The sequence below is a fragment of the Symphalangus syndactylus genome, chromosome 14, assembly GCF_028878055.3.
Source record: "Symphalangus syndactylus isolate Jambi chromosome 14, NHGRI_mSymSyn1-v2.1_pri, whole genome shotgun sequence".
Classification (NCBI taxonomy): domain Eukaryota; kingdom Metazoa; phylum Chordata; class Mammalia; order Primates; family Hylobatidae; genus Symphalangus; species Symphalangus syndactylus.
Genome location: NC_072436.2, coordinates 75,660,267 through 75,684,175, shown reverse-complemented (window position 1 = coordinate 75,684,175; position 23,909 = coordinate 75,660,267). Strand labels below are relative to the sequence as shown.

The 23,909-nt window shown below is 40.6% G+C and overlaps 1 protein-coding gene across 2 annotated transcripts in view; it reads left to right on the top strand.

Annotated features, from left to right (window-relative positions):
• LOC129462195 (protein Jade-3-like) overlaps nucleotides 1–23,909 on the top strand; it is a 66,624-nt gene that overhangs the window by 4,196 nt on the left and 38,519 nt on the right. The window contains exon 1 of one of the 2 annotated variants that reach the window (XM_055241975.2): nucleotides 16,243–16,879. The exons of the other annotated variant lie outside the window; for it this stretch is intronic. Coding sequence (XP_055097950.2) covers nucleotides 16,870–16,879 — 10 coding nt within the window. The 5' untranslated portion in view covers nucleotides 16,243–16,869. Of the gene's footprint in view, nucleotides 1–16,242; nucleotides 16,880–23,909 lie in introns of those variants that run through there. 2 annotated transcript variants of the gene reach the window in all.

The window sequence follows — 23,909 nt, the reverse complement described above, 5'->3', positions numbered from 1 at the left end:
TTCGTGAGTTAGGGAAGCCTTTGGTGTCATACCTAGCACAGGCTGTGAGGTCAGGCCAACTTGGATTCAAATCCTAGCTCTACCACTTGCTCTTGGCCAGTTATTTAACTTCTCTGTGCCTCAATTTCTTTGTCAAACCATATCTCTGAGGGTGGTAGTGAGAATTGATCGATGCTCTGTAAACATTCATTTCATCTTACTCTACAAAAATGCAATATATGGGGAAATTGCCTGAAAAGTAATAGGTATTAAGGTGGGATCCAAGCCGGGGGCGGGGGGGGCAGTGTGTTTCTATTTTTTCAACAAATAAATATCTAATTGCACTAAGAGCTATGATGGACATTACCATATAGGATAATAACAATAACAGCGGCAATGATTTCTTAAACATTTCCTGTGTGCCAAGTACTGTGCTAAGTGCTTAACTAACAGAGGATCTCTCTCTCTGAGGTGTGAAACTCAGAAAGGTGAAGCAAAGGTAACTTGCCCAAGGTCATGCAGCAAGTATAAGGTAGAATGTCCCTGTGAGGGAGACCAGCATGGTGCCCTGAGCCTTGAGAGTGAGCAGGAATAAGCAAGGTAAAGGTTAGAGAGAAGGGATTGCCAGGCAGGGGTAGCAGCAGGTGTTGTGAGGGCACTGAGGTGGGAGAGAGATGTGGAAAGGATCCCCAGAGGTTTGGCTAGGACTTGGGGTAAGAGGGATGAGGTGTGTAGGGAAAGATTGACAGGGCCTTATGGGACCTCATTAAAGAGCTTGTGTTTTATTCCAAGTACAATGGGAGGTGTTTCTTTTTTTCTCTCTCTCTGTCTAATGGGAGGTCTCTCTCTCTCTCTGTCTCATCCAGAGAAGCATATAGTGAGGCCTAAACAAAAATGGTTTAAGAAAGTCATTTTCCCTTCAGTGTCCCACCTTGCAATCCAATAGAGGCAATGTCTCTGGACCAAATGCGTAGGTCTTAAACAGTTTTTATTGACTGCCATTAACATGGCTAAAAAGAGTTTCTATGATGCTGGAAGAAGCTGGTCCTTCAGAATGCTTCTAGAAGGAGGTTTAATTAGGCTCATATAGCTGATGCTTTTTAGGCTGCATTAAGGGAGCTCTTTCAGCTCTCACTGATCCCTGTCACATGGGGAAAAAGTAGAATTGAGAGAAAACGTAATTCCTGGAAACCTGAGTTGTTGTTCAGTGTTAGAAATGGAACTGTGGAGTATAAGACTTTGGTTTAAATATATCATGATAAAGATACTTCAGTGACTAAATGGAAATTTTTTTATGTTTTTTGTTTTTTGTATCTGTGTGCCATCTGTGATGGCAGACAGCACATTTGTTAGAATCTGGGAAGACTGAAGTATTTTTTCAATACTTATTATATATTTATTTATTCTCATCCAGGTACTGGAAGTTTTTCTGTTTGAAACTATTTCTTATCTACGGAGTAAACTTTCAATGGTCATTTATGTGATATGATCCCCAAACTTTTTCTAGTCTTGGTTCCCCTCTCTGGATGCACTTTCATTGGTCACCATTTATGGTACTCATATTGGAACATGGTTGTCCAGTTGTTGTCCAACTGAGGTAGACATTATGTTTCTGAATTCAGCCCAAGTTTAGTAGCTGCATCACTAAACTGTGGTATTTACTGACGTCAAAAACTGAACTGCTATCATCCTGTATTTGGGAAACAATTTAATTGCAGTGACTTTACATATGTTCTAGTTAAATTTCATCCTGTTTTTGCTTATAATATTAGCTTTTGAATTCTCCTCTTTCCTTTGATGAATGTTATCCCTCTTAGGGTCAGTAACCCTAAATTCATCTATGTTACTCATCAAAGTTTTGATCAAGATAGGGCCAAGGGCATAGCTCTGTGTCCCACCAGAAGACACCTACCTTCAGGATTACCTGCCTGCAGCCTGCATTTTTTTAAATCTATCAGCAGGAAAATCCTGTCAGCTGCCTCCACGTATTACTGTACCTATAAACAATTTTCTCAATAAATGAGTGACTGGAACAGAAAGGAGCCCAAAGTAAGTTGAGTGTGTCATGTTCTTAGAGAGCCTGTGCTGGCTGCTAGTGACTGTTTTCTTTTTCAAGTGCTTATCCAGCCAATGCTTTATTTAATGTGGTTTAGAATCTAGTTTGAAGTGATATTCAAGCTTTTTATTTGCAATAATTATATCTACCCCCCTTGAAAATAAGGGAAATTTTTGTCTCTCTGTAGCCTATTGGGAGATCTGGTTTGAGTTTCTACAAATAAAGTAGTTTTTAGGATAATGCCCAGCCAGGATGCTTGTGCTCTACTTCCCAGCCAGAGCATCTTTTCTCCCTGAACAATAACCAACCCTTTTTATAATTTAAGGAACTGTAAGGACTCCCTAGGCCAGTAGCTTGGGACATCACAAGTTAGGCTTGCTGGTAGTCTTTCTCTTGTTCTTTAGGACCAACTACATGCCTAATTCCAGTTACTATTTTTCTATAAGGATTCTTAGTTATACATCTCAGAGTCCTGACTTAAATTAGCCTAAGTAACAGAAAGAGGGTTTACTGGTAAATGAAGTCCACAGGCTGCTGCCTTTAGGAATGGCAACATCCAGGCTGTTATTGCAGCCCCAAATCTCCTTTTCTCACCTGTGCGTTCCTGTGATTTAGTTTCACTCTCAGGCAGACTGTATCTGTAGCAATGCAGTGCCTCTTTCCCAATACTTCTGTCAAAACACTTGACTGACTTGTTGACCTAGCCTAGGCCATGTGCCTTAGACACAGGAGGTGTGTAGTGTTGGGGAAGGGGAGTGAGCCCTCATTCATTCTTCATTCATATGTTTGATGAGTGCCCAGTATGTACCAGGCACCGTGTTAGGCTCTGAGGTTATCACAGTGAACAACACAGGCATGGTCTCTGCCCTCTTGAAGTGTCGATGTGTAAGGAAACGGACTTTAATGTGCCCACAGTGATAAAGGAGAAGTTACTGGGTGCTGGGAAGCAAATGACATGGGTCCCTACCTACTCGGGGGTAGGGGACAGAAGGCTATCCTGAGGAAATGTTGTTTGGATTGAAACCTGACATGACTAGGAGATAGCCATGTGAAGTAGGATGGGGTGATGATGGGCAGTCCAGAGTAGGGGGTAGGATAGTATTGGAGGTAGAAAGGAACATACTCCAGGCACTGAAAAGAATACAGGATGTTGGGACCACAGAGACTGAAGGGGCAGAGTATCACAGGTAGGACTGGAAAAGTAGGTTGGCACCACCTCTGACAGAGCTGCATGGTTTGCAGGAGATTTAGAAGCCATACAAAGTTTAAAGCAGGGAATCAAAGTGATTAATAGCCCTGGTCCATATGGGTAACTCACTTTCTGAGATACAGCTTAGTCTCATTAATTTACCAAGCTCACTCACCTGGTTGACATTTAAATCTATGGACATCACAATATCTATCGTGTTCAAACTGGGCTCAGGCATTGCCTCTCCCAGGAAGCAGTCCTCATTGCCCCTTCCTTCTTGCCACTGGAAAAGGATGGGTGTTCCTCTATTCCTGTTCCCTTAGTCCCCTCCTCAGAGTACTGTCACAGTTTTGTTTACCCCATCCAGGTCTGGGCAGAATATGTAGGTGCCCAGCCAAGCTAATGATTGGCATCTGTGCAAAAAAAAAAAAAAAAAAAAAAAAAAAAAGTGTTATCATAGCAGACCTGACTTTGAAAAGGCCTGCTTACAAGGTTGACTCTGGGCTGGCAAATAAGAACTTTATTTTGGGGAGGGTTCTTGACCTTCCCAGAATGGGTAAGGGTGGCTCATTGTGTCAGAATTGTTTATACAAGTAATATGGCTTATGCTGAATACCTGCTTTATTTCTTGAAGTCTAAAATTTTGGTCTGTACCAGTCAGAGGGTGCCTATGTGACCAGTCCTCAATAAAAACCCTGGGGCACTGAGTCTCTAGTGGACTTCCCTAGTAGACAACATTTCACGTGTATCATCACAACTTGTTGCTAGGGAAATTGTGTTCTGTGTATGCACTAGGAGAGGACTCTTAGAAGCTTGTGCCTTGTCTCCCCTGCACTGCATCCCATGAGCCTTTTCCCTTTGCTAATTTTGCTTTGTATCCTTTCAGTGTAATAAATCATAGCCATGAGTATGATTATATGCTGAATCCTGTGAGTCTTCCTTGTGAATCACTTATCCTAGGGGTGATCTTGGGAACCCCTTACACAGCACGCTTGCAAAAACCATTATTTGTTCAATGCATATTTGAGAGAGAGGTTCTCTGATGGTGGCAGTGACTCTCCTGTTGAGCAGTCAGATTTCACCCTAAACTCGCACTCTCCACTCTACTAAACCACAGTTCTGCAGGGGCCCAAAAGGGAGTCTGTGAGCACTGGGAAGCAACAGTTTTATATCAAGTATCATAATCAGGTTTGCATTTTGGAAAGAATAAATGCACCAGAAGCAGGAAAATTTGTGAGAGGAGTCTGCTTTATCAAATTAAAACTTACTACAAAGCCATTATAATAAAAATAATATGATAATGGACTAGAAATTTGGTGTGTTATCCAGATTTTCCAAATTCCAGCCTAAGTTCCTTCATCAGATCTTTATTGAGTTCTTTGATGGGCCTGTGAGAGTGAACATGTGAGACTCAGTTCCTCCTTGGCTGTGCTTCTGAGACAGGTCATGCAAAAACAAGCATCATTTATACAGTCTACAACGGAACGCTCTGAACTTGTTTTTAGGTGGTTGTGATGCTATCAGTTGTCAAAGTAGTAATGTGGGGTTCTCAATTCAGAACTTGATAAAAACAGTAAGTGAACAAAGGACTTTTTACCAGTCTCCTGTGAATTGCTGATATTTCAAATCGTTGCATATTAATAGCTTAGGGGTAGTTTTAATTTTTATAGTTTTTCAGTTGGTAAAAATGAAATATTTCTGTTTCCACAATCTGCCACCATTGTTTTGTCTTTCTTTGTGTGTCAGGAGTGGTGTTTCCTAAGGGAAAACTTAATTAGACTGTGCAATAATTTTCTTTGGGAAATAGAGAAAGCTGGTTATGTAAAATACACTGGACGAAAGATCTTATAAAAAACCTTTGAAGGAGGGAAACATCCTGTACTGAGGGAACTGAGGTGGGATGATGGAGTTTTGGTGTCCTTGTTTTGCATTTCTAACAGTAAGCTTGAAAGCACAGGATCTTCTGACCATTGAAGCTGAAATTATGTATGCAGTGTTTCTCATGAAATAACATTTACCATAAAAAAGACTGCATTTATACTTGGGTAATTCTAAAAATTTCTAGGCAGAAAATTCTAAAACCGTTAATGCAAAAAATTCACGAGCTCAAGACCCACACGAGCACACAAAAGCATTACATTGATTACACGTCTGTATATTGGCCATTCCCTGAAATGGTGTCTCAGAAGGATTAAAATTGAGCCTCTGTTCTGAGCATGTGGCTTCGGCTGTGGCCTGGGAGAGTGCCAGTTATTCGAAGCACCTGCGCCTCCTCACAGGGTCTTGTTGTGGCTGCCCAGGAAGATGGAGGAAAACTGCCTCACCACTCTAGTCACATATACAGGGGTGGGAATCCTGCCTCTTAGGCTTCTCCTGCTCTGACTGACAAGAGACCCAGAGATGATAGTCTAGCCATCTGGTTGCAACTCTCGGGCAGAAAAAGCAGAAACTAGAGTAAAATCAAATATATCCTCCCCCAACTGACACCAAGCCCACACTGATAGTAATAATCAGAATACCTTTTTGTCAACAACTTCCTCTTGTGTTAAACAACATTCTGGAATCCTGGTTCACCGTGTACAAATGGTACATGAAAAGAGGGTGCTCAGATCTGATCTAGAAATTTGAGATGTAGGTAGAGAGACCTAATACTCCACTGGGGACCCACAGGCCAATTACCTTAAGTCTGGTAAGTGGAATACAACTCCTAAAGGAAACTAGGTGTTTTGAATTGAGAAAAAAAAAGTATTTATAAGCGAGGCTTTATGTATTTCTTAATATATGTCCTTAAAAGTTCATAGGAATTAAGGCCGGGCGCGGTGGCTCACGCTTGTAATCCCAGCACTTTGGGAGGCCGAGGCAGGCGGATCATGAGGTCAGGAGATCGAGACCACGGTGAAACCCCGTCTCTACTAAAAAATACAAAAAATTAGCCGGGCATGGTGGCGGGCGCCTGTAGTCCCAGCTACTCGGAGAGGCTGAGGCAGGAGAATGGCGTGAACTCGGGAGGCGGAGCTTGCAGTGAGCCGAGATTGCGCCACTGCACTCCAGCCTGGGCGACAGAGCGAGACTCCGTCTCAAAAAAAAAAAAAAAAAGTTCATAGGAATTAAACTTGTCTAGAATATGTGAGGGCTTTGGAGACTAAGAGAAGCAAAGGAAGGAAGCTTTTATTTTTTGCTCATTTTTGTTCATGAGCCAAATCCTGCAGTATTAGATTGAACCATATGAAATTGCTGATACACAAACATTTTGACTTGCAACAATGGCAGTTTCATATGGTTCAACCTAATAAAAACTAATTTTTTTTTTTTTTGGACAAAGAGTCTTGCCCTGTCTCCCAGGCTGAAGTGCACTGGCTCAGTCTCCACTCACTGCAAGCTCCGCCTCCCAGGCTCAAACGATTCTCCCACCTAAGCCTCCTGAGTGGCTGGGATTATGCGTGCCTGCCGCCACGCCCAGCTAATTTTTGTATTTTTAGTAGAGACGGGGTTTCACCATGTTGGCCAGGCTGGTCTCGAACTCCTGACATTGTGGTCCACCCGCCTCGGCCTCCCAAAGTGCTGGGATTACAGGGGTGCTCTGATGTGTTACTCTGACATTCCAGTTAAATAGTTAACCACTGGTTGCAGGTGCCACGCTTATCTCTGGACAGGGGAGGTACCTTATGGCTGCCTTGGCATCAGACAGGATTAGAAACTTCCAGATAGAGTGACATTTGCTACTTGTATGGCTGCTGTTATGTACTTCTTTTGGGTCAAGTGCTTGACCCATATGTGATCTTGGCATTAGCTACAGTGCCTTCCTCTGTGGATCCCAGCAGTAATGCCTGCTTTGGAAAATTAGTACCCAAAGTGATTTAGTGTAGTAGGACTGAGGTATGTGATGAAATTTCCACTCTACAGTTAATCATTAAAAGCTGTGTTTCAAATTCTGTCAGTTAACTATTGCTGTATAACGACCACTTCAAAAGTTAGTGGCTTAAAATAGTAATTACTTAGTTCATTTTGTGGGTCAGTCATTTGGGTTGAGTTCAGCTGAGCAGTTCTGCTGTTCTCAGCTGGTCTCCCCTTATGCCTGTGGTCAACTACAGGTCAGCAGGGAGCTCTGCTTTTGAAGTCCAATGGCTGTCAACTGGGGCAGTGGTAGGAGGTAGGAGCACAGAGCTATGCATCTCTCATCCTGCAGCAGGCTAGCCCAGACTTGTTCTCATGGTAGCTGGTCAGGTTTCTAAGAGTGAGTAGAAGCATCAAGGCCTCTTGAGGACTAGGCTCTGAACTGGCACACCATCACCTCATACTGTACTCGATTGCCCTAAGCAAGCCACAAAGCCAGTCCGGATTCAAGGAGCATCCATAAGGAAAGGGCATGGATAAAGAATTGGGGCCATTTTTGCTATCTATCACACAGATACAAATTACTCTTTTTTAAGGCACCAGTCTACTCCTATAACATTTAAAAACGCATGTGTTCTATGTGTTTGGAATTAAAGACTGACCAGAAGCAAATAGGAAAGTATTAAAATTGTTCACATGTCATGACCCTGATGATGGTCCTCTTGTGAAGCTAAATTGTTTTGAAGCTTGGATGCTCTGAGGCCTGGATGTGTATCACATTTTAAATCAGTCATTAATCCTGGATCCTTGCAATAAAATGATGTGAAACCCATAAATGAAGGTTTAAAACACAGCTGCAAATTTTTTTTTATTCTCTTCTCCTCAGGAGGTAGGATCTATGTCTCCTTCCACTTAAATCTGGGTGAGCTTGTGACTACTTCAATACAATAGAGTATGAGACTTCTGAGGCTAAATCATAAAAGGCAATTCAGATTCTGCCTTGTTCATTGGAACACTCATACTAGGACTCCTGAGCTGCCATGTAAGAAGTTTGACTATTGAGAAGCCACCTATGCCAGAGAGGCCTTAGGTAGGCACTCTAGAGGTAGTCTCTGCTAAGCCCAGCTATCCCAGTCAAAGATGCCAGATGAGTGAAGACGTCTCCAGATGATCCAGCTGTTTGAATCTTTCCAACTGAGGTCCCATACATTGTGGAGTAGAAAAAAGTCATCACTGCTGTGCCTATCTGAATTCCTGACCCACAAAATTCATGAAGTGATAAAGTGGTGGTGGTTTTATGCCACTAAATTTTGCAGTTGTTTGTTGCACAACAATCAGTAACTGGAACAGCATAAGTGAATGGTCATGGGTGTGTTCCAATAGAAGTTTATAGACACTGAAATATGAATTTCACATAATTTTTATGTGTCACAAAATATTTTTTAAATTGTTTTCAACCACTTAAAAATGTAAAAACCATTCTTAAACTCCAGGCCATACTAAAAATAAGCAGTATGCTAGATTTGGCCCATGGGCTGTAGTTTGCTGACCCCGATCTAAAAGGTTGTGTAATAGTCATAAAATTTAAACTTGAGGGCTTCTGGTCAAGATGGCTCTGATTTCATACTTTATTTTATTTTATTTTATTTTTCAGATTTTTTTTATTATACTTTAGGTTTTAGGGTACGTGTGCACAATGTGCAGGTTTGTTACATATGTATCCATGTGCCATGTTGGTTTGCTGCACCCATTAACTCGTCATTTAGCATTAGGTATATATCCTAATGCTGTCCCTCCCCCCTCCCCCTGATTTCATACTTTAAACTCATATCTCCTTTCTTTAAAAGTGATAATAAAGTAAAAAATTAGACATATCTGCAGTCAAGAAAGTATAAATCTCTGGACCAGAAACAGATCAGACAATAAGTGAGGATTATTAGTTACAGGCCTATAGTTATGAACATTCCGGACTCTTAGGTCCAGAAAAAGGTAGAGATGACTGGGAATTGTATTTCTGTAGATAATGGGATGAAAACATTCAGTGAATGGAGGAAATGATCCCTGACTGTGAAGTCAGAGATTGCCCATGAACAGAGACAGTAAAAAGATGTTGCTTCTGTTCATAGTGGCAGGCGGGAGAGCAGAGAGAGACTTAGGACCAGGGACAAATGTATTATTGGCTCACTGTCTAAATCTGGAAGATTTTCAAAGAGATAAAGGAAGAATAACATCCATTACAAAATTTTTAAAGTCCAGTCCATACCTGGTAGGAACTCATTCTCAGAGATTTGATAATATTAGTGGTTAAAAATACTTTAAGTTAGTGATGGTACTATACACGGGCCACTCTGAGAGCATACCGCTGTTGATTGTCAAAGTGTGGGTGAGTCATAGTAGGGGAGGCATCCTAGAAGAGATTTACTGTGCCTTATAAGGATAAGGCTCGTGTTTGCTGAGCCTTATAAGAATTAGTTTATATGTTTTAAAAGTGAGGAAGCAAGAAGAGGACCCTCCTGGGAGAAGGGATGGTATAAAGCCTAGAGGTAGGAACTGCAGAGGTTCAGCGTTGTTTGAGCATAAAACTGGGGCAGAATGTGGTGAGGGTTAAAGCTGCAGAAGTAGACATGGCTTGATTGTGGAGGGCTATGTTGGCCTTGATGAGGACCTTAATAAAGATCCTAGGAGCAAAGGGCAGCCATTGAAATCTCTCGGCCATGGAGGCACATGATCCAATTTGTGTTTTAGATAGATCTCTGGCAGTTGGGTGGAGGGTAAGTTTGGGGAAGACAAGATTAGGACTTTTAAAGCCAGTTAGGAAACTGCTCTTGCATTCTAGGTTTGAGGAAATAGATAGGTCCTAGACTAAGAAAATGACAGCTGAGATGGGAAAGGAACATTGATTTGGAAGATTATTTCAGAGGTTAACTGACAAGGCTTAATAATTGATTGGATGTTCCAGGGTAAGATATAGGAAAGAGTTCAGAGATTTTTCTAGATTTTGTGATGGCATAGAGGAAGGTGCCAGCTGAGACCAGTTAGAAGGGAGGAATAACTAGTGGAAAAGAGAACATAGTTTCCTCAATATTGATCGTCTTCCAGGTTGATGTATCTGGTTGTCAGGACTTTTTTCTTTTTGTTGATGTATCTTTTCTATTCTTTCTTCCTTCCTTCTTTGCTTTGCTTTTCCCTCCTACCTTCCTGTCTCCTTCGCCTTTCCTTTCTATCTCCAGCTCTGGACCAGAGGACCTTGTTTTGGGAGCCATAAGCATGCGGGTAGGGCACTTCAGGGAACCACCATCACCTACAAGATGGTTAGAGGAAGAAAAAAAGTATGTTAGCAACACAGCGAACTTGAAAAAAGCTTCTGGAAGCCAAAGGAGTAGTTTCAAGGACAGAGTGATCAGCGTGTCAAATGCAGCATACAGATACTTAAAGATGAGGGTTGGGAAGTATGCACACTTTTCCAAGAATTCTGGTGAGATAGAAGCAATTAAGGAGAGATTGAGAGTAAGGAAGGAGTTACAGACTGTAAACTACTTTTTGAGGAGTTTGCAAGAGAAGGCAAAGAAAAAGTGGATATTAGCTAGAGAAAAATGAAGTAGGATCAAGAGATGGTTTAGGAATAAAGGTAGAGAGATTGGAACCTGTTAACAGGAAGAAATCCAGTATAAAGGCAGAATTTGGAAGTTAAAAGGCAGCTTTTTTCTGTTCATAGAAAATCATCCATATGTTTAGAGCTGTCTAGACATTAGAATGAATTGCTTGTTAGATAGTGAGCTCCTGGTCACTGGAGTAGTCAAGCAGAGCTTAGCTGTTTTCTGGTCAACTGTGTAGAAAGATACATTGGTGAGTGCCTTCAGGAGTTTTAGCCTGTGTTCAATTCCTAACAGTTTTCCCAAAGTTACTTTAAGCATTATAAGTTAATGAGTTATTCTGTGGATCTGCCTTGCCTGGCAGCTCTCTAGAGATTTGTGGAATCACTAGACCAAGTTAATTTATTTGCCTTTGATCTTGAAGGATGAAATTAAACTGCAGATTTTCAGATAACAAAATATTGAGGCTTAGGGTCCAGGAAAGTTTCATCACATTGAACAATCAATCATGCTCTAGGCTCACAGGTATTTTTTTGACAAGATGGTCACTTTCCACACACAGCAACAAAGAGTCTTTGTTTCAAAATTTTGAGTTTAATTTTTTATCCGTCCATTTTTGTAAGACAGTGTTAACTCAGAATAATTAAAATAGGGCTGAGATAATAGGAGAAATGAATAGAAAGGAAAAACCTGCTTTCTTCTGTGTTTCATATTCCTATCCGGATGTTTTTGGTTTTCTAGGGCCAAGGGGAGGTAATTAGGTTCCATCCATGACTTAGATCTTTTAGTGATCTGTTTCCTTAGCATTTAAAACAATTCAGGGGTAACTTGTTGTTTTGTCTCAAATGACTCAGGTACTATCTGTATCCAAATCTGGCTTCCTGGGTACCTGGCGGGTACTGGAACATGAACAGCAAAAATGACTGAACTCAACTAATTCTCAGAAAGCCATATTTTAGTCAGTGCTTTCCAGCTTTCTCACTCATAATTGCTTTTACAGAACTAACAAGTGTTGTAACTAACTGATTAGCCTTTTATTTCTTCTCAAGTTACACATTTTAAATTCTGTTAACCTTTCAGAATGCTAATAAGTAGTGAAATGACTAAAATCCATGCAGGGAGACTAGAAAATGCAAGGACTGAGAAAACAGCTCCCTGCTCCCAAAGCAAAACCAGGAATACCAGGTGTGGTGAATATTTATCTTTTGAGGAAAAATAGATATACTTCCTTGTTACAAAGTGACTTGCTTTCTTCTGGGCCCACAGATAGGGGGTCAGCCTCCCAATTACCCCCAGGCTTGTAAGTTTTACCCGTTTCTTAGCCTGTTTGTTTCCTTGCTCTGGAAGAGTACAGTAAGTGAAAATCTCACAAAATGATAGGTTGATTCTTTCTCTTTCTGAAGTTAATACTGTCCAGATATGTAGGAACATTAATAAACTGCTCTTTTTATCATATACTTGCTTTTTTAATAGTTAATTTTTAAATTTTGAGTTAATTTTTTATTTTGAGTTAAGAGATTGTGAGATAATAAATTTAGACAGGAGTTGCAAAAATAGTGCAGAGAGCAAACTTCCCATTCCAGACAGGATGGAGTAGACACATTTCAGTCTATTCCAATTCAAAGTAATGATACAGTGAGTTTAAAGGTAAATGGAAGATTAACCAGGCACAGTAGTGCACACCTGTAGTCCTAGCTACCTGGGAGGCTGAGGCAGGAGGATTGCTTGAGCCCAGGAATTGGAGGTTATGGTGAGCTACGATTGTGCCACTGCACTCCAGCCTGGGTGACAGAGCAAGACCGTATCTCCAAATAAAAAGTAAATGGATGGAAAAAAATATCATGCAAACACCAATCAAAAGAAAACTGGAGTGGCTAGCTATACTAATATCAGATAATTAGATATCACAGCAAAGAAAATTACCGGGGACTAAAAGAATGATACAAAGGGTCGATCCACCAAGAAGGCATAGCAATTTTAAATGTGTATGCACCACATAACAAGAGCTTCAAAGAACACAAAGCAAAACCCAACAGACCTGAATTGAGAAATAGACAAACCCAAACCCACAATTATGCTTGAGAATGTTAATACCCCTCTTTTCAGTAATCGATAGAACCAGTAGGCAGAAAATCAGCAAAGATGTAGGAGCACCACCAATCAACCAGATTTAATTGACATTTATAGAATGCTTCACCCAACAACAGCGTAATATACTTACTTTTCAAGTGCACAAGCGACATTCACCAAGATCGACTACATCCTAGGTCATAAAACAAACCTCAACAAATGGAAAAGAAGTGAAATCATATAGAGTATATTCTCAGACCATAATAGAATCAAAGTAGAAATCAAAAACAGAAAGACGGCTGGGCGTGGTGGATCATGCCTCTAATCCTAGCACTTTGGGAGGCCAAGGCGGACAGATCACTTGAGGTCAGGAGTTCGAGACCAGCCTGGCCAACATGGTGAAACCCCCTCTCTACTAAAAATACAAAAATCAGCTGGACATGGGGGCACATGCCTGTAATCCCAGCTGCTCAGGAGGCTGAGGCACGAGAATTGCTTTAACCCAGGAGGCGGAGGTTGTAGTGAGCCGAGATCGTGCCACTGCACTCCAGCCTGGGCAACAGAGCGAGACTCTGTCTCAAAAAAGGAAAAAAACAAAACAAAACAGAAAGACTACAAGAAGTTCTCCAAACACTTGGAAACTAAGCATCACACTTCTCATCAGTACAGTGGCTTGAATGCCTGAATGTAGATGAAAATATAGCGTATCAAAACTCGTGGCAGGGCGCAGTGGCTCACGCCTGTAATCGCAGCACTTTGGGAGGCCGAGGTGGACAGATCACCTGAGGTCAGGAGTTCAAGACCAGCCTGGCCAACATGGTGAAACCCTGTCTCTACTTAAAATACAAAAATTAGGTGGATGTGGTGGCAGGCACCTGTAATTCCAGCTACTCAGGAGGCTGAGATACAATAATTGCTCGAACCCGGGAGGCAGAGGTTGCAGTGAGCCAAGATCGCTCCACTGCACTCCAGCCTGGGTGACAAGAGCGAAACTCCATCTCAAAAAGAAAAACTTGTGGGGCGTAACTTAAATGAGTGCTAAGAAGGAAATTTAGAGCACTGAATGCTTATATGAGGAAAAGATGAAAGGCCTCAAAAGAATAACCTAAGCTCCCACTTTAACTAGAAAAAGAAGAGCAAGATAAACCCAAAGTAAGTGAAGGAAGGAAATAATAAAAGAACAAAAGTCAGTGTAATCAAAAACAGAAAAACAGAAAAAGCAATCCATCTAAAAACTGGTTCTTCCAAGAGAGAGATTCTGACTTAATTGGTAATGGGTGCAATTTGGACATTGGGATTTTTGTAAGTTCTGCATATGATTCCCATGTGTAATGGGGGTTGAGAACCTCTGCTGGGGAGGCCAAATACATTTTTTTGGGATTTAACATGTATTGGCATTTATCTGCGAGACCCTTTGATTTCTCCCCAGAGAAATTTGTTGCCATTTCATTTTCCCTCATTTTTTGTTGCCTTCAAAGTCAGTACTGACTTGTATGTTAACTTCCATGTCTGACTGCTCCTTTGCCGTGGGCATTGATCTGACCAGAGGTGAGGGTTTAACAGCAACCCTCCCTCTTTCATGTCACATCCACACCCTATTTGATTGATCTTGGGATTAACTCAAACCCCCCTCTAATTGGTTTGTCACACATCATTGGTTAACGGTTTTAGGCTGTGATCACCCAAGCCACAGTGTTTGGTGCACCTGGTCCTGTGACCCTGGCTCTGTGGGAGCCAAAGGACTTGGTTTCTCAGTTTTTTCCTTGTCTGTCCTCTTTCTGGTGGCCAGTACAGTGCCTGCCCTCTATTAGCACAGTATTAAAAGTTGGTGTGCAGTGGATTTGAACTTGCTTAGTAAGTTTGGGGTCATTTCTGTGTGTTTAACCTTATATGTGAGGTTTACATGCCTGTCGTTGTTAGGAAAACCTGGGATAAAGGTTGTTTTTCCTTCTAATAAATTGGGATGATTACTTTAAGTCACATGGATGTTATTGTAAATGTATAATGGGTACATGTGGGTAAAAATTTCGGTGTGGAAACAACTCACAGCAGCAGATAAAACAATGGAAATCATTGTTTTTAAAAATTGTTTGAGTTTCTATCTGGAGAAAGAATTGTGTATTTCATAGTAAAAGCATCTCTTACTGATTTACTTTACTCTTAAGAGGTCTTATCTGCAAATGGTATTTTATCTTAAAGGGACTTATGTTTTGTACATGTATATATCTTTTTATTCTTAAGATACCAAGTTGACTTATCTGGGTAGTTGAAATTTTTTTTTTGAAACAGAGTTTCACTATTGTCGCCTAGGCTGGAGTGCAATGGCGCAATCTCAGCTCACTGCAACCTCCGCCTCCTGGGTTCAAGCAATTCTCCAGCCTCAGCCTCCCGAGTAGCTGGGATTACAGGCGCCTGCCACCATGCCCAGCTAATTTTTGTATTTTTAGTAGAGACGGGGTTTCACTATGTTGGCCAGGCTGGTCTGAAACTCCTGACCTCGAGTGATCCGCCTGCCTCGGCCTCCCAAAGTGCTGGGATTACAGGCGTGGGCCTCCGTGCCCAGCTGAAATTTTTGAATATATGTACATAAATTAAGAAAATGTTCTGCAAATTTTTTAAAAGTTATTGGAACTGGGGGCCTTTTCTTCAAAAGACATATAAAGCAGGCCGGGCACAGTGGCTCACACCTGTAATCCCAGCACTTTGGGAGGCCGAACTGGGTGGATCACCTGAGGTCAGGAGTTCGAGACCAGCCTGACCAACATGACAAAACCCCATCTCTATTAAAAATACAAAATTAACCGGGTATGGTGGTGCATGCCTGCAATCCCAGCTACGAGGGAGGCTGAGGCAGGACAATCGCTTGAACCAGGGAGGCGGAGGTTGCAGTGAGCCAAGACTGCGCCATTGCACTCCAGCCTGGGCAACAAGAGCGAAACTCCATCTCAGAAAACAAAACAAAACAAAGAAATAGTTTGGGCCGGGTGCAGTGGCTCACGCCTGTAATCCCAGCACTTTGGGAGGCCGAGGCGGGCGGATCATTTGAGGTCAGGAGTTCGAGACCAGCCTGACCAACATGGTGAAACCCCGTCTCTACTAAAAATACAAAAAAAATAGCTGGGCGTGGTGGCACATGCCTGTAGTCCCAGTCCTCGGGAGGCTGAGACAGGAGAGTTGCTTGAACCTGGGAGGCGGAGGTTACGGTGAGCCAAGATCGTGCCACTGTACTCCAGCTTGGGCGACAGAGTGAGACTCTGTCTCAAAAAAAAAAAAAAAGAAAATAGTTTGGGAGGTTCTTTGACCACATGGGCAGGAATTCACCCTTTGGGATATAAGAAACATGCTGCTCTGGTCTGACCAGTGGCTTAACTGAATGTCTGTCTCTGATAATGGCCCTGAATATTTTCCTGAAAGCCTAAGGGAGCTAGACTTTCAGATGTTTCTTTCCTTAAGGATTACTTCCAAATACCATCATGGATTTATTATCTCTGATTTTTATCTCAGTCCTTCTTGAACTTGTTTACATTTTCATTTTGTTTCACTTCTTAAACTGATGAGTTCTCTAAGTTAGTTCCCTAAGCATGGCCAAAAGTCCTGTTTTCCTTTTGATAAAATTGCCTTTAGGTTTCAGGGAATACCCCTTTGTTATTTAATCTATAATTGGGTGAATAAAATCAAGCTGGTCATTTCTACACTCTTCTTAATAGCTCATTGATTTCTGTTTCATCCCTTTAGAGCAAGATTTCTCAACCTTGGCACTGTTGACATTTTGAGCCAGATAAGTCTGCACATTGTAAGGGACTATTTCTGTGCCTTGTAGGATTTTTAACGGCATCCCTCCTGACCTCTACCCCTAGATGCCAGTAACATCAATTATTGTGATAACCGATAAATGTCTCCAGATATTGCCAAATGTCTCCTGGGGGGCAAAATTGTCTTCAGTTGAGAATCACTGCTTAGATCTTTGGCTTTTCCAAAATGCAAAGTCTGTGCGACTGTCTTTATGACACAGAGATGTCTCTGTTTAATTGATTATATTGCACTTTTCTGGATTTCTTTCAGCTCTGGTTAATGTCCATCTTGAATGACAGCGATGGCCACTTTTATAGTTTCAATGTTTCAAGTCAGCTTAATCATTTGGGAGTCACATGGGAACAGGTTTCTTGAAATCTTAGAAAAGTATTTTTTCCGGTTGTAAATGTCCTGTATGTTTACTCTAAAAATGTGGGGAATGGAAAAATTCAGAAAGAATGTTTTTATCAACCAGAAATCTGTCACTTCAGTGCAACTAATGTTAGTAAATTGGTTTATGGTTTTTACTTTCTATATATTTTATTTCATACATGTATAGTAATTTCACTATAAAACCAATTTTTATACATTTTAAAACATCTTAGCATAAATGTTTCCCTGTATGCCATGTTTAAATGACTGGATGAAATACCATAATATTAATGTACCTTAATTATTCCTCTTTTGTGTTATAGGTCGGTTTCATTATTTTTATTATGAAGTTTTAATGGACATTTTGGTTCATAAATCATTTTCCGTGTTTCAAATTATTTTTCTTTCTTTCTTTTCTTTTTTTTTTTGGGGGGGGGACAGAGTCTTGCCCTGTCACCCAGGCTGGCGTGCAGTGGCATGAGCTCAGCTCACTGCAACCTCTGCCTCCCGGGTTCAAGCGATTCTCATGCCTCAGCCTCCTGAGTGGCTGGGATTACAGGCACCCACCACCACACCCAGCTAATTTTTGTATTTTTAGTAGAGACGTGGTTTCACCATGTTGGCCAGGCTGGTCTCGAAGTGATCTGATCCTGGCCTCAAGTGATCTGCCCACCTCGACCTTCCAAAGTTCTGGGATTATAGGCGTGAACCACTGCGCCCAGCCAGTATTAATTTTCAAGGACGAATGTTAGAAATAGAATTCCTAGGTCAAACGGTGTGAATATGTTTAAAGTAGAGCATTCGACTATTTTTTAAACTGCTACATGGATCTGCAGAGGGCAGTGAATAGGGGCCCCTTGCACTGACCATGCATTTCCAAAGTATGTCTCATGGGTATATAGTAGGAAAGGAAAGGGCTATGTTTGAGCTAATCACTTTTCCTTTCCTTGGCCTGCATGTTCTTCCATGGGAATATTAATGGGGAGTCAAGTAGCCACCAAACCACAGGCTTAGGTTCCAGTCCCAAATAATCCCAGTTGGGTTGACTTCCAGACAGTCCTCCTTTAAAAGGGTATTTTACCCAAGGAAGACATTTACTCCAGAAATTTGTATTTTGCCTGGTTTGCAGTCACTGTTAAATCACTGTGCTGTTAATCATTGTACTTGAGACAATAGTAGGAATAAGATCTGAAAACTGCCATCAAATTACTGTTCTCAGTGGTGCAAGGTGAGGTCTAGTGTACGTTTCGTTTCTGCCAAAATGAAGGTAAGAAAGAAAAGAATGCCTTTATAAAGTCTGTGCTCCAATTTGAGGACTAGAAAATAAACAGCTGAATAATATAACCAAGTGTAAGACATCGAGACACATCACACAGTTACTCCAGGATTACACTATACTGATTTATAGTTTTGCTTAACAAAACATTTTATTCTAAGGTAATTTTTTTCATGGTACAAATAAATTATTTACTTGTTTTCTTTTATGCTCCTTATTCCTCTTTTCTTCCAAGAAGTTACTTTGACAATCACAGACCTTATTGGGCCTCTTTCCCTTCTAGTTCTTAAATGAATATTCGTGACAGGGACATCACAGAAAACAATTGTTTGCCTTATGCTTTCAGGTGTTATCAAGCATCATGCTCAGCCCTTGGGCTGCTGTGACTTTGAGATCTGCCTGGTCAACTAAAGAGGGCTAGTCCTTCTATGGGGCTTTTCTTTCTTAAAAAATTTTTTTTGACATACAAAAAGCTGTACAGTTAATATATACAACTAGATGAGTTTGGCTGGGTGTGGTGGCTCATGCCTGTAATCTCATCACTTTGGGAGGCCAAGGTGGGTGAATCACTTGAGGTCAGGAGTTCGAGACCAGCCTGGCCAACATGGTGAAACTCCGTCTCTACTAAAAATACAAAAAGTAGCCAGGTGTGGCAGAGCATGCTTGTAATTCCAGCTACTCAGGGGCTGAGGCAAGAGAATCGCCTGAATCCAGGAGGCAGAGGTTGCAGTGAGCTGAGATTGCACCATTGCACTCTAGCCTGGGTGACGGAGTGAGACTCTGTCTCAAAAACAACAACAACTACTAAATGAGTTTGGAGATAAGTATATACCTGTGAAACTATCATCACAATCTATGCCATAAACCTATCTATCACCTCCAAAAGTTTCCCTTTGCTCTATTATTCTGTCATGGTAAGAGCACAATATAAAGGCCTATCCTGTTAGCAAACTTTTAGGTATACAATATAGTATTGTTAACTATAGCACTCTGCTGTACAAAAGATCTCTAGGACTTACCTTAAGTAGTACATTCTTAAAATTACCACTTAATAAGGATTCACATGTTAAGTAGAAGCAGAACCTGAGACAGTATTCAAATGTACATGATTTATTGAGGAATGTTCTCAGGAGAAACCTGTAAGGGGAAGAGGGTAACAGGGTAAGGAAGAAGGAGCCAGTTAGGGTCTTAAGAAAATCTAGCCATAGCCTGTTTGAGGTGATGGCAGAACAATTATTGACTGCAGGCTGCCTCTGGGAGGGAGACTGGAAGAGTGTAATCCCCAGTTCTTGGGAAGAGAGGGGTCATTGTGAGCCATTAGCAGCCAACAGGAAGTAGCTGGAAAATGGGTACAGTATGCTAGCTAGGTAAACAGGATTGGGTGGGGGCAGCACAGTGTGTTATTCCTTTGCCTGTTTATTTTGTGCAGGATACTGTGCTAAGAGCTAGGGGTAAAAAATGAATGTGACACAGTCTCTGCTTTCAAGATGCTTGTGGTCTAGTGACAACAGCGCTGACCATGTAAAGCAGCAGTGTCCAATCTTTTGGCTTCCCTAGGTCACATTGGAAGAAGAATTCTCTTGGGTCACACATAAAATACACTAACACCTAACGATAGCTGATGAGCTTTAAAGAATCACAAAAAAAATCTCAATGTTTAAAGAAAGTATATGAATGTGTGTTTGGCGGCATTCACAGCCATCGTGTGCCACATGCAGGCTGCGGGTTGGACAAGCTTGATGTAAAGAATATTGATGGTGCAAGTGAGGTGCTTCTTTGCATGTACTTGGATACTTGGATAGAAAGCAAAGGAGTGAATAATTGTGAGGGAGGGACATCTGGGAAGCTTCATCGAGGACGTCCAATGAATGAATAGAACCAGGGTTGGGGAAAATGGGCTGGTGAAGGAAAACATGGGGAGGAATTGTAGGTAGAAGGAAGAGCCCTGTGCAAAGGCTGGCAAGCAAGTATGAAACAAGACGAATGTGTTCCTGGAATCACATGGGGCATAGTATATGCAAAATAATTGGAGTGGGGTGGGGGGAACAGCAGTTGATGAGGCCTGAGAGACTGGGAGCCAGAACTGGGCCTCGCAAGCCATGCTGAGGAGATTGGGCTTAGAAGGGGCACCATTCTTGCTGTCATCCCTCCAGCCTGTCCTCTGGCTTCTGGATCAACTTGGAGTGCTCATTGTCAATGCACCTGACTGCCCCCTGGTGGCCATGTTGCTCTAAGCATGTCGCTTTAATGCTTCTGAGCCCCAATTTCCTTATCTGTAAAATGGCTGCTGCTGATATGTTGTTGGGCTTAGAAATAATAAATAGAGATATAAAGATTTACCATCATTGAATCATTCTGCTGATATTTATTGTTTTCTGTCATTTTCCTACAATAATTAAAACAGTAGTATGTCACAGAAATGGACAGACAAATCACTGGACTTTAAACAGCCCGTACCCAAAAATTAACTTGCTGTGTTTTCTTTTCTAAAAGTCATTGGTGACTCATTTTCTTATTTCCCAGGACTGGTGTTACTCGTATTAGATAATCTGTTTCCTAGGCTTTTTACTGATAATACAAGATTTTTTGTTTCCATCTATAATAAAAAATAGTTGTTACTGTAATTGTTTTAAAAACGCCAAATTTTGCCCATTCTTTAAAATCTCTCTCTGTCAAGAACAGTTTGATAACTCTCTTACTTAAAGGACAGAATATTATAGAAAATGGAGAAACTGTTTTATCCAAAGTACACATACCCAAAACTTCAGATAAGAGGAGTATCCATCTCACAAGAAGTCTTAGGTCTTCTGAAACTCTCAAGGGAAGTGAGGAGAGAGGGTCCATGGTCAGTTGGCTTTCTTCACTGAGATTTTTAGAGAATAAAAATGTTTTTTATATGACATTTGTTGCCCTTGATCCCATCATGAGTCATCCATATGGAGGTTATATTCAGTATATTCAGTGGGAACATAAACTTTCATTTCTCTGGGATAAATGCCCAGGAGTACAATTGCTGAGTCATAGTTGCATATTTAATTTTTAAAGAAATGACCAAAATATTTTCTAGAATAGCTATACTATTTTACATTCCCTCAAGCAATGTACGAGTGATATAGTTTCTCTACACTTTCTCCATGATTTGGTATTTTCACTGTTTTTTTATTTCAGCTATTGTAATAATAAGTATGTAATAATATCTTGTGGTTTTAATTGGCATTTCCCCAATGGCTGGTGATACTGAATGTCTTTTCACGGGCTTATTTGTCATTTGCGTTCCTCTTTGATAAAATGTCTGCTGATTTTTTTTTTTTTTTTTTTTGAGACAGAGTCTCGCTGTCACCCAGGCCGGAGTACAGTGGTGCAATCTGGGCTCACTGCAACCTCCGCCTCCCAGATTCAAGCAATTCTCATGCCTCAGCCTCCCGAGTAGCTGGGATTACAGGTGCATGCCACCACACCCAGCTGATTTTTGAATTTTTAGTAGAGACGGGGTTTCACCATGTTGGCCAGGCTGTTCTCGAACTCCTGACCTCAAATGATCCGTCCGCCTTAGCCTCCCAAAGTGCTGGGATTACAGTTGCAAGCCACCACGCCCAGCCAATCTGTTGATTTTTAATTAGGTCATTTGTTTCCTTACTGTTGAATTTTGAGAGTTCCTTACGCATTCTGGAATATAAGTTCATTGTCAGATATGTGTTTTATAATAAATATCACATGTATAATATTTCTAAGAAATGACCAAAATATTTTCTAGAATAGCTATTCCTTTTTACATTCCCACCAGCAATGTGTGAGTGATAGTTTCTTCACATCTTCTCCAGCATTTGATATTACGCACGTGTGTAATATGTGTAAATATTTCGTCCCATTCTGTTGCTTGCTTTTGCGTCTTGTTAACAGGGTCTTTCTCAGAGCAGAAGTTTTTTTAAAAATATAAGTAGATAGTTTATTTGGGCCAAGTTTGAAGACCACAACCCAGCAGCATAGATTCAAGTTGTCCTGGATATGCCTTCTGAGAGCAAAAGTCTTTAATTTTGATGAAAACACATTTTTCTTTGCCAATCATGCTTTAGGTATCAAGTCCGAGAACTCTTTGCTTAACCCTAGTTCCTGAAGACTTTCTCTTATGCTTTCTGTAAATATTTTATAATTTTACATTTTTCATTTAAGTCTGTGATCCATTTTGAGTTACATTTTGTGTATTAGGTTGTGGTAGGCAGAAATGTCCATGTCCTAATCTCTGCAGCCTATGAATATGTTAAGATTGCTATTTAGCTGACTATAAAATAAGGACATTATCCTGGATTATCTGGGTGGGTCCAATGTAATTACATGGGTTCTTAAAAGTGGAAGAGGGAGGCAGAACAGAAGGGTCAAAGAATGAGATGTGATGACAGAAACAGGATCAGAGAGATGCAGTGTTGCTTGCCTTGAAGATGGAAGAAGACAGCCAAGATCAAGGGAGTAAGAGTGTCCTCTAAAAGCTGTAATAGGCAAGGAAATGAGTTCTCCCCTGTAGCCTCTAGAAAGGAACGCAGCCCTGATGACATCTTGATTTTAGCTCTGTGAGACCTGTGTCAAAATCCTGACCCACTGAACTATAAGATAGTAAATTTATGTAGTTTTAAGCCACTGAGTTTGTGATAATTTGTTACTGTAACATTAGAAAACTAATAAATAGATGTTTTAGAAAAGCTTCTGTTAAAATAGGATTTTATACGTTTGGGTATACTATGTATCTGAACAATTTTTATATGTGCAACATCCCCATGATATCAGATAAATGAAGTGCTACTCTAAGTAGATCTGTGCATTCAGTGGGGAATAGTTAGAAAATGTATTACTTTTATTTCTGCTTAAATTTCTACATCATTGTGACTTTAAATTCCCCACTACTACTTTTTAATAGGAAGTGTCTTGTTGTTACTGTTCATTTTGTTTGCTTTTCAGAAGGGATTTGAATGAAATTTTGCACCAGAGAGCCAAATGTAGCCCCAAAAATTTATGTGATGGGAGGCTCTTTTTAAAAAATATTCAATTGACTTTAACTGTAGGACAAACAGAACCTTAGTTAATGGTCCTGATTCTTGTACTAATTTTATTAGTTTTTTAAATGACAGCTTTGAGACATAATTTGTATACCATGCAGCTTACCCACTTAAAGTATACAATTCAGTTATTTTAATATATTCACAGATATGTGCAACCAATCACCAAAGGACACAATATGTTTCCACACTGTCTTCTAATTTTAATTGTTTCTGAGAAGTTAGCTGTTAATTTTATTGGGTTTCTCTTGTAAGTGATGAGTTGTTTTTTTTCCCTTGCTGCTTTCAAAATTTTCTCTTTGTCTTTGGCTTTCAGTAATTTTACTATGAGGAATCTCTTTCTGGATCTCTTTGCATTTATCCTACTTGGAGTTCTTTGAGTTTCCTGAATATGTAAATTAATGTTTTTCAGTAAATTTGGGGAGTTTTTCTAATATTTTTTCTCCTCCTTTCTTGTTCACTTTTCCTTTTGGTACTCCCATTATGTAAATGTTGATGAACTTAATGGTGTTCTACATTTCTCTGAGACTGTTTATTCTTCTTTTTTCCATCTGTTCTTCAACTTGCCTGATCACTGTTGACCCACTTCAAGTTTATTAATTCTTTTTTCTGCCTGTTCAATCTACTGTTGAAGCCCTTCAGTGAATTTTTCATTTCAATTGTGCTTTCATCATCAGAATTTCTATTCGGTTATTTTTTA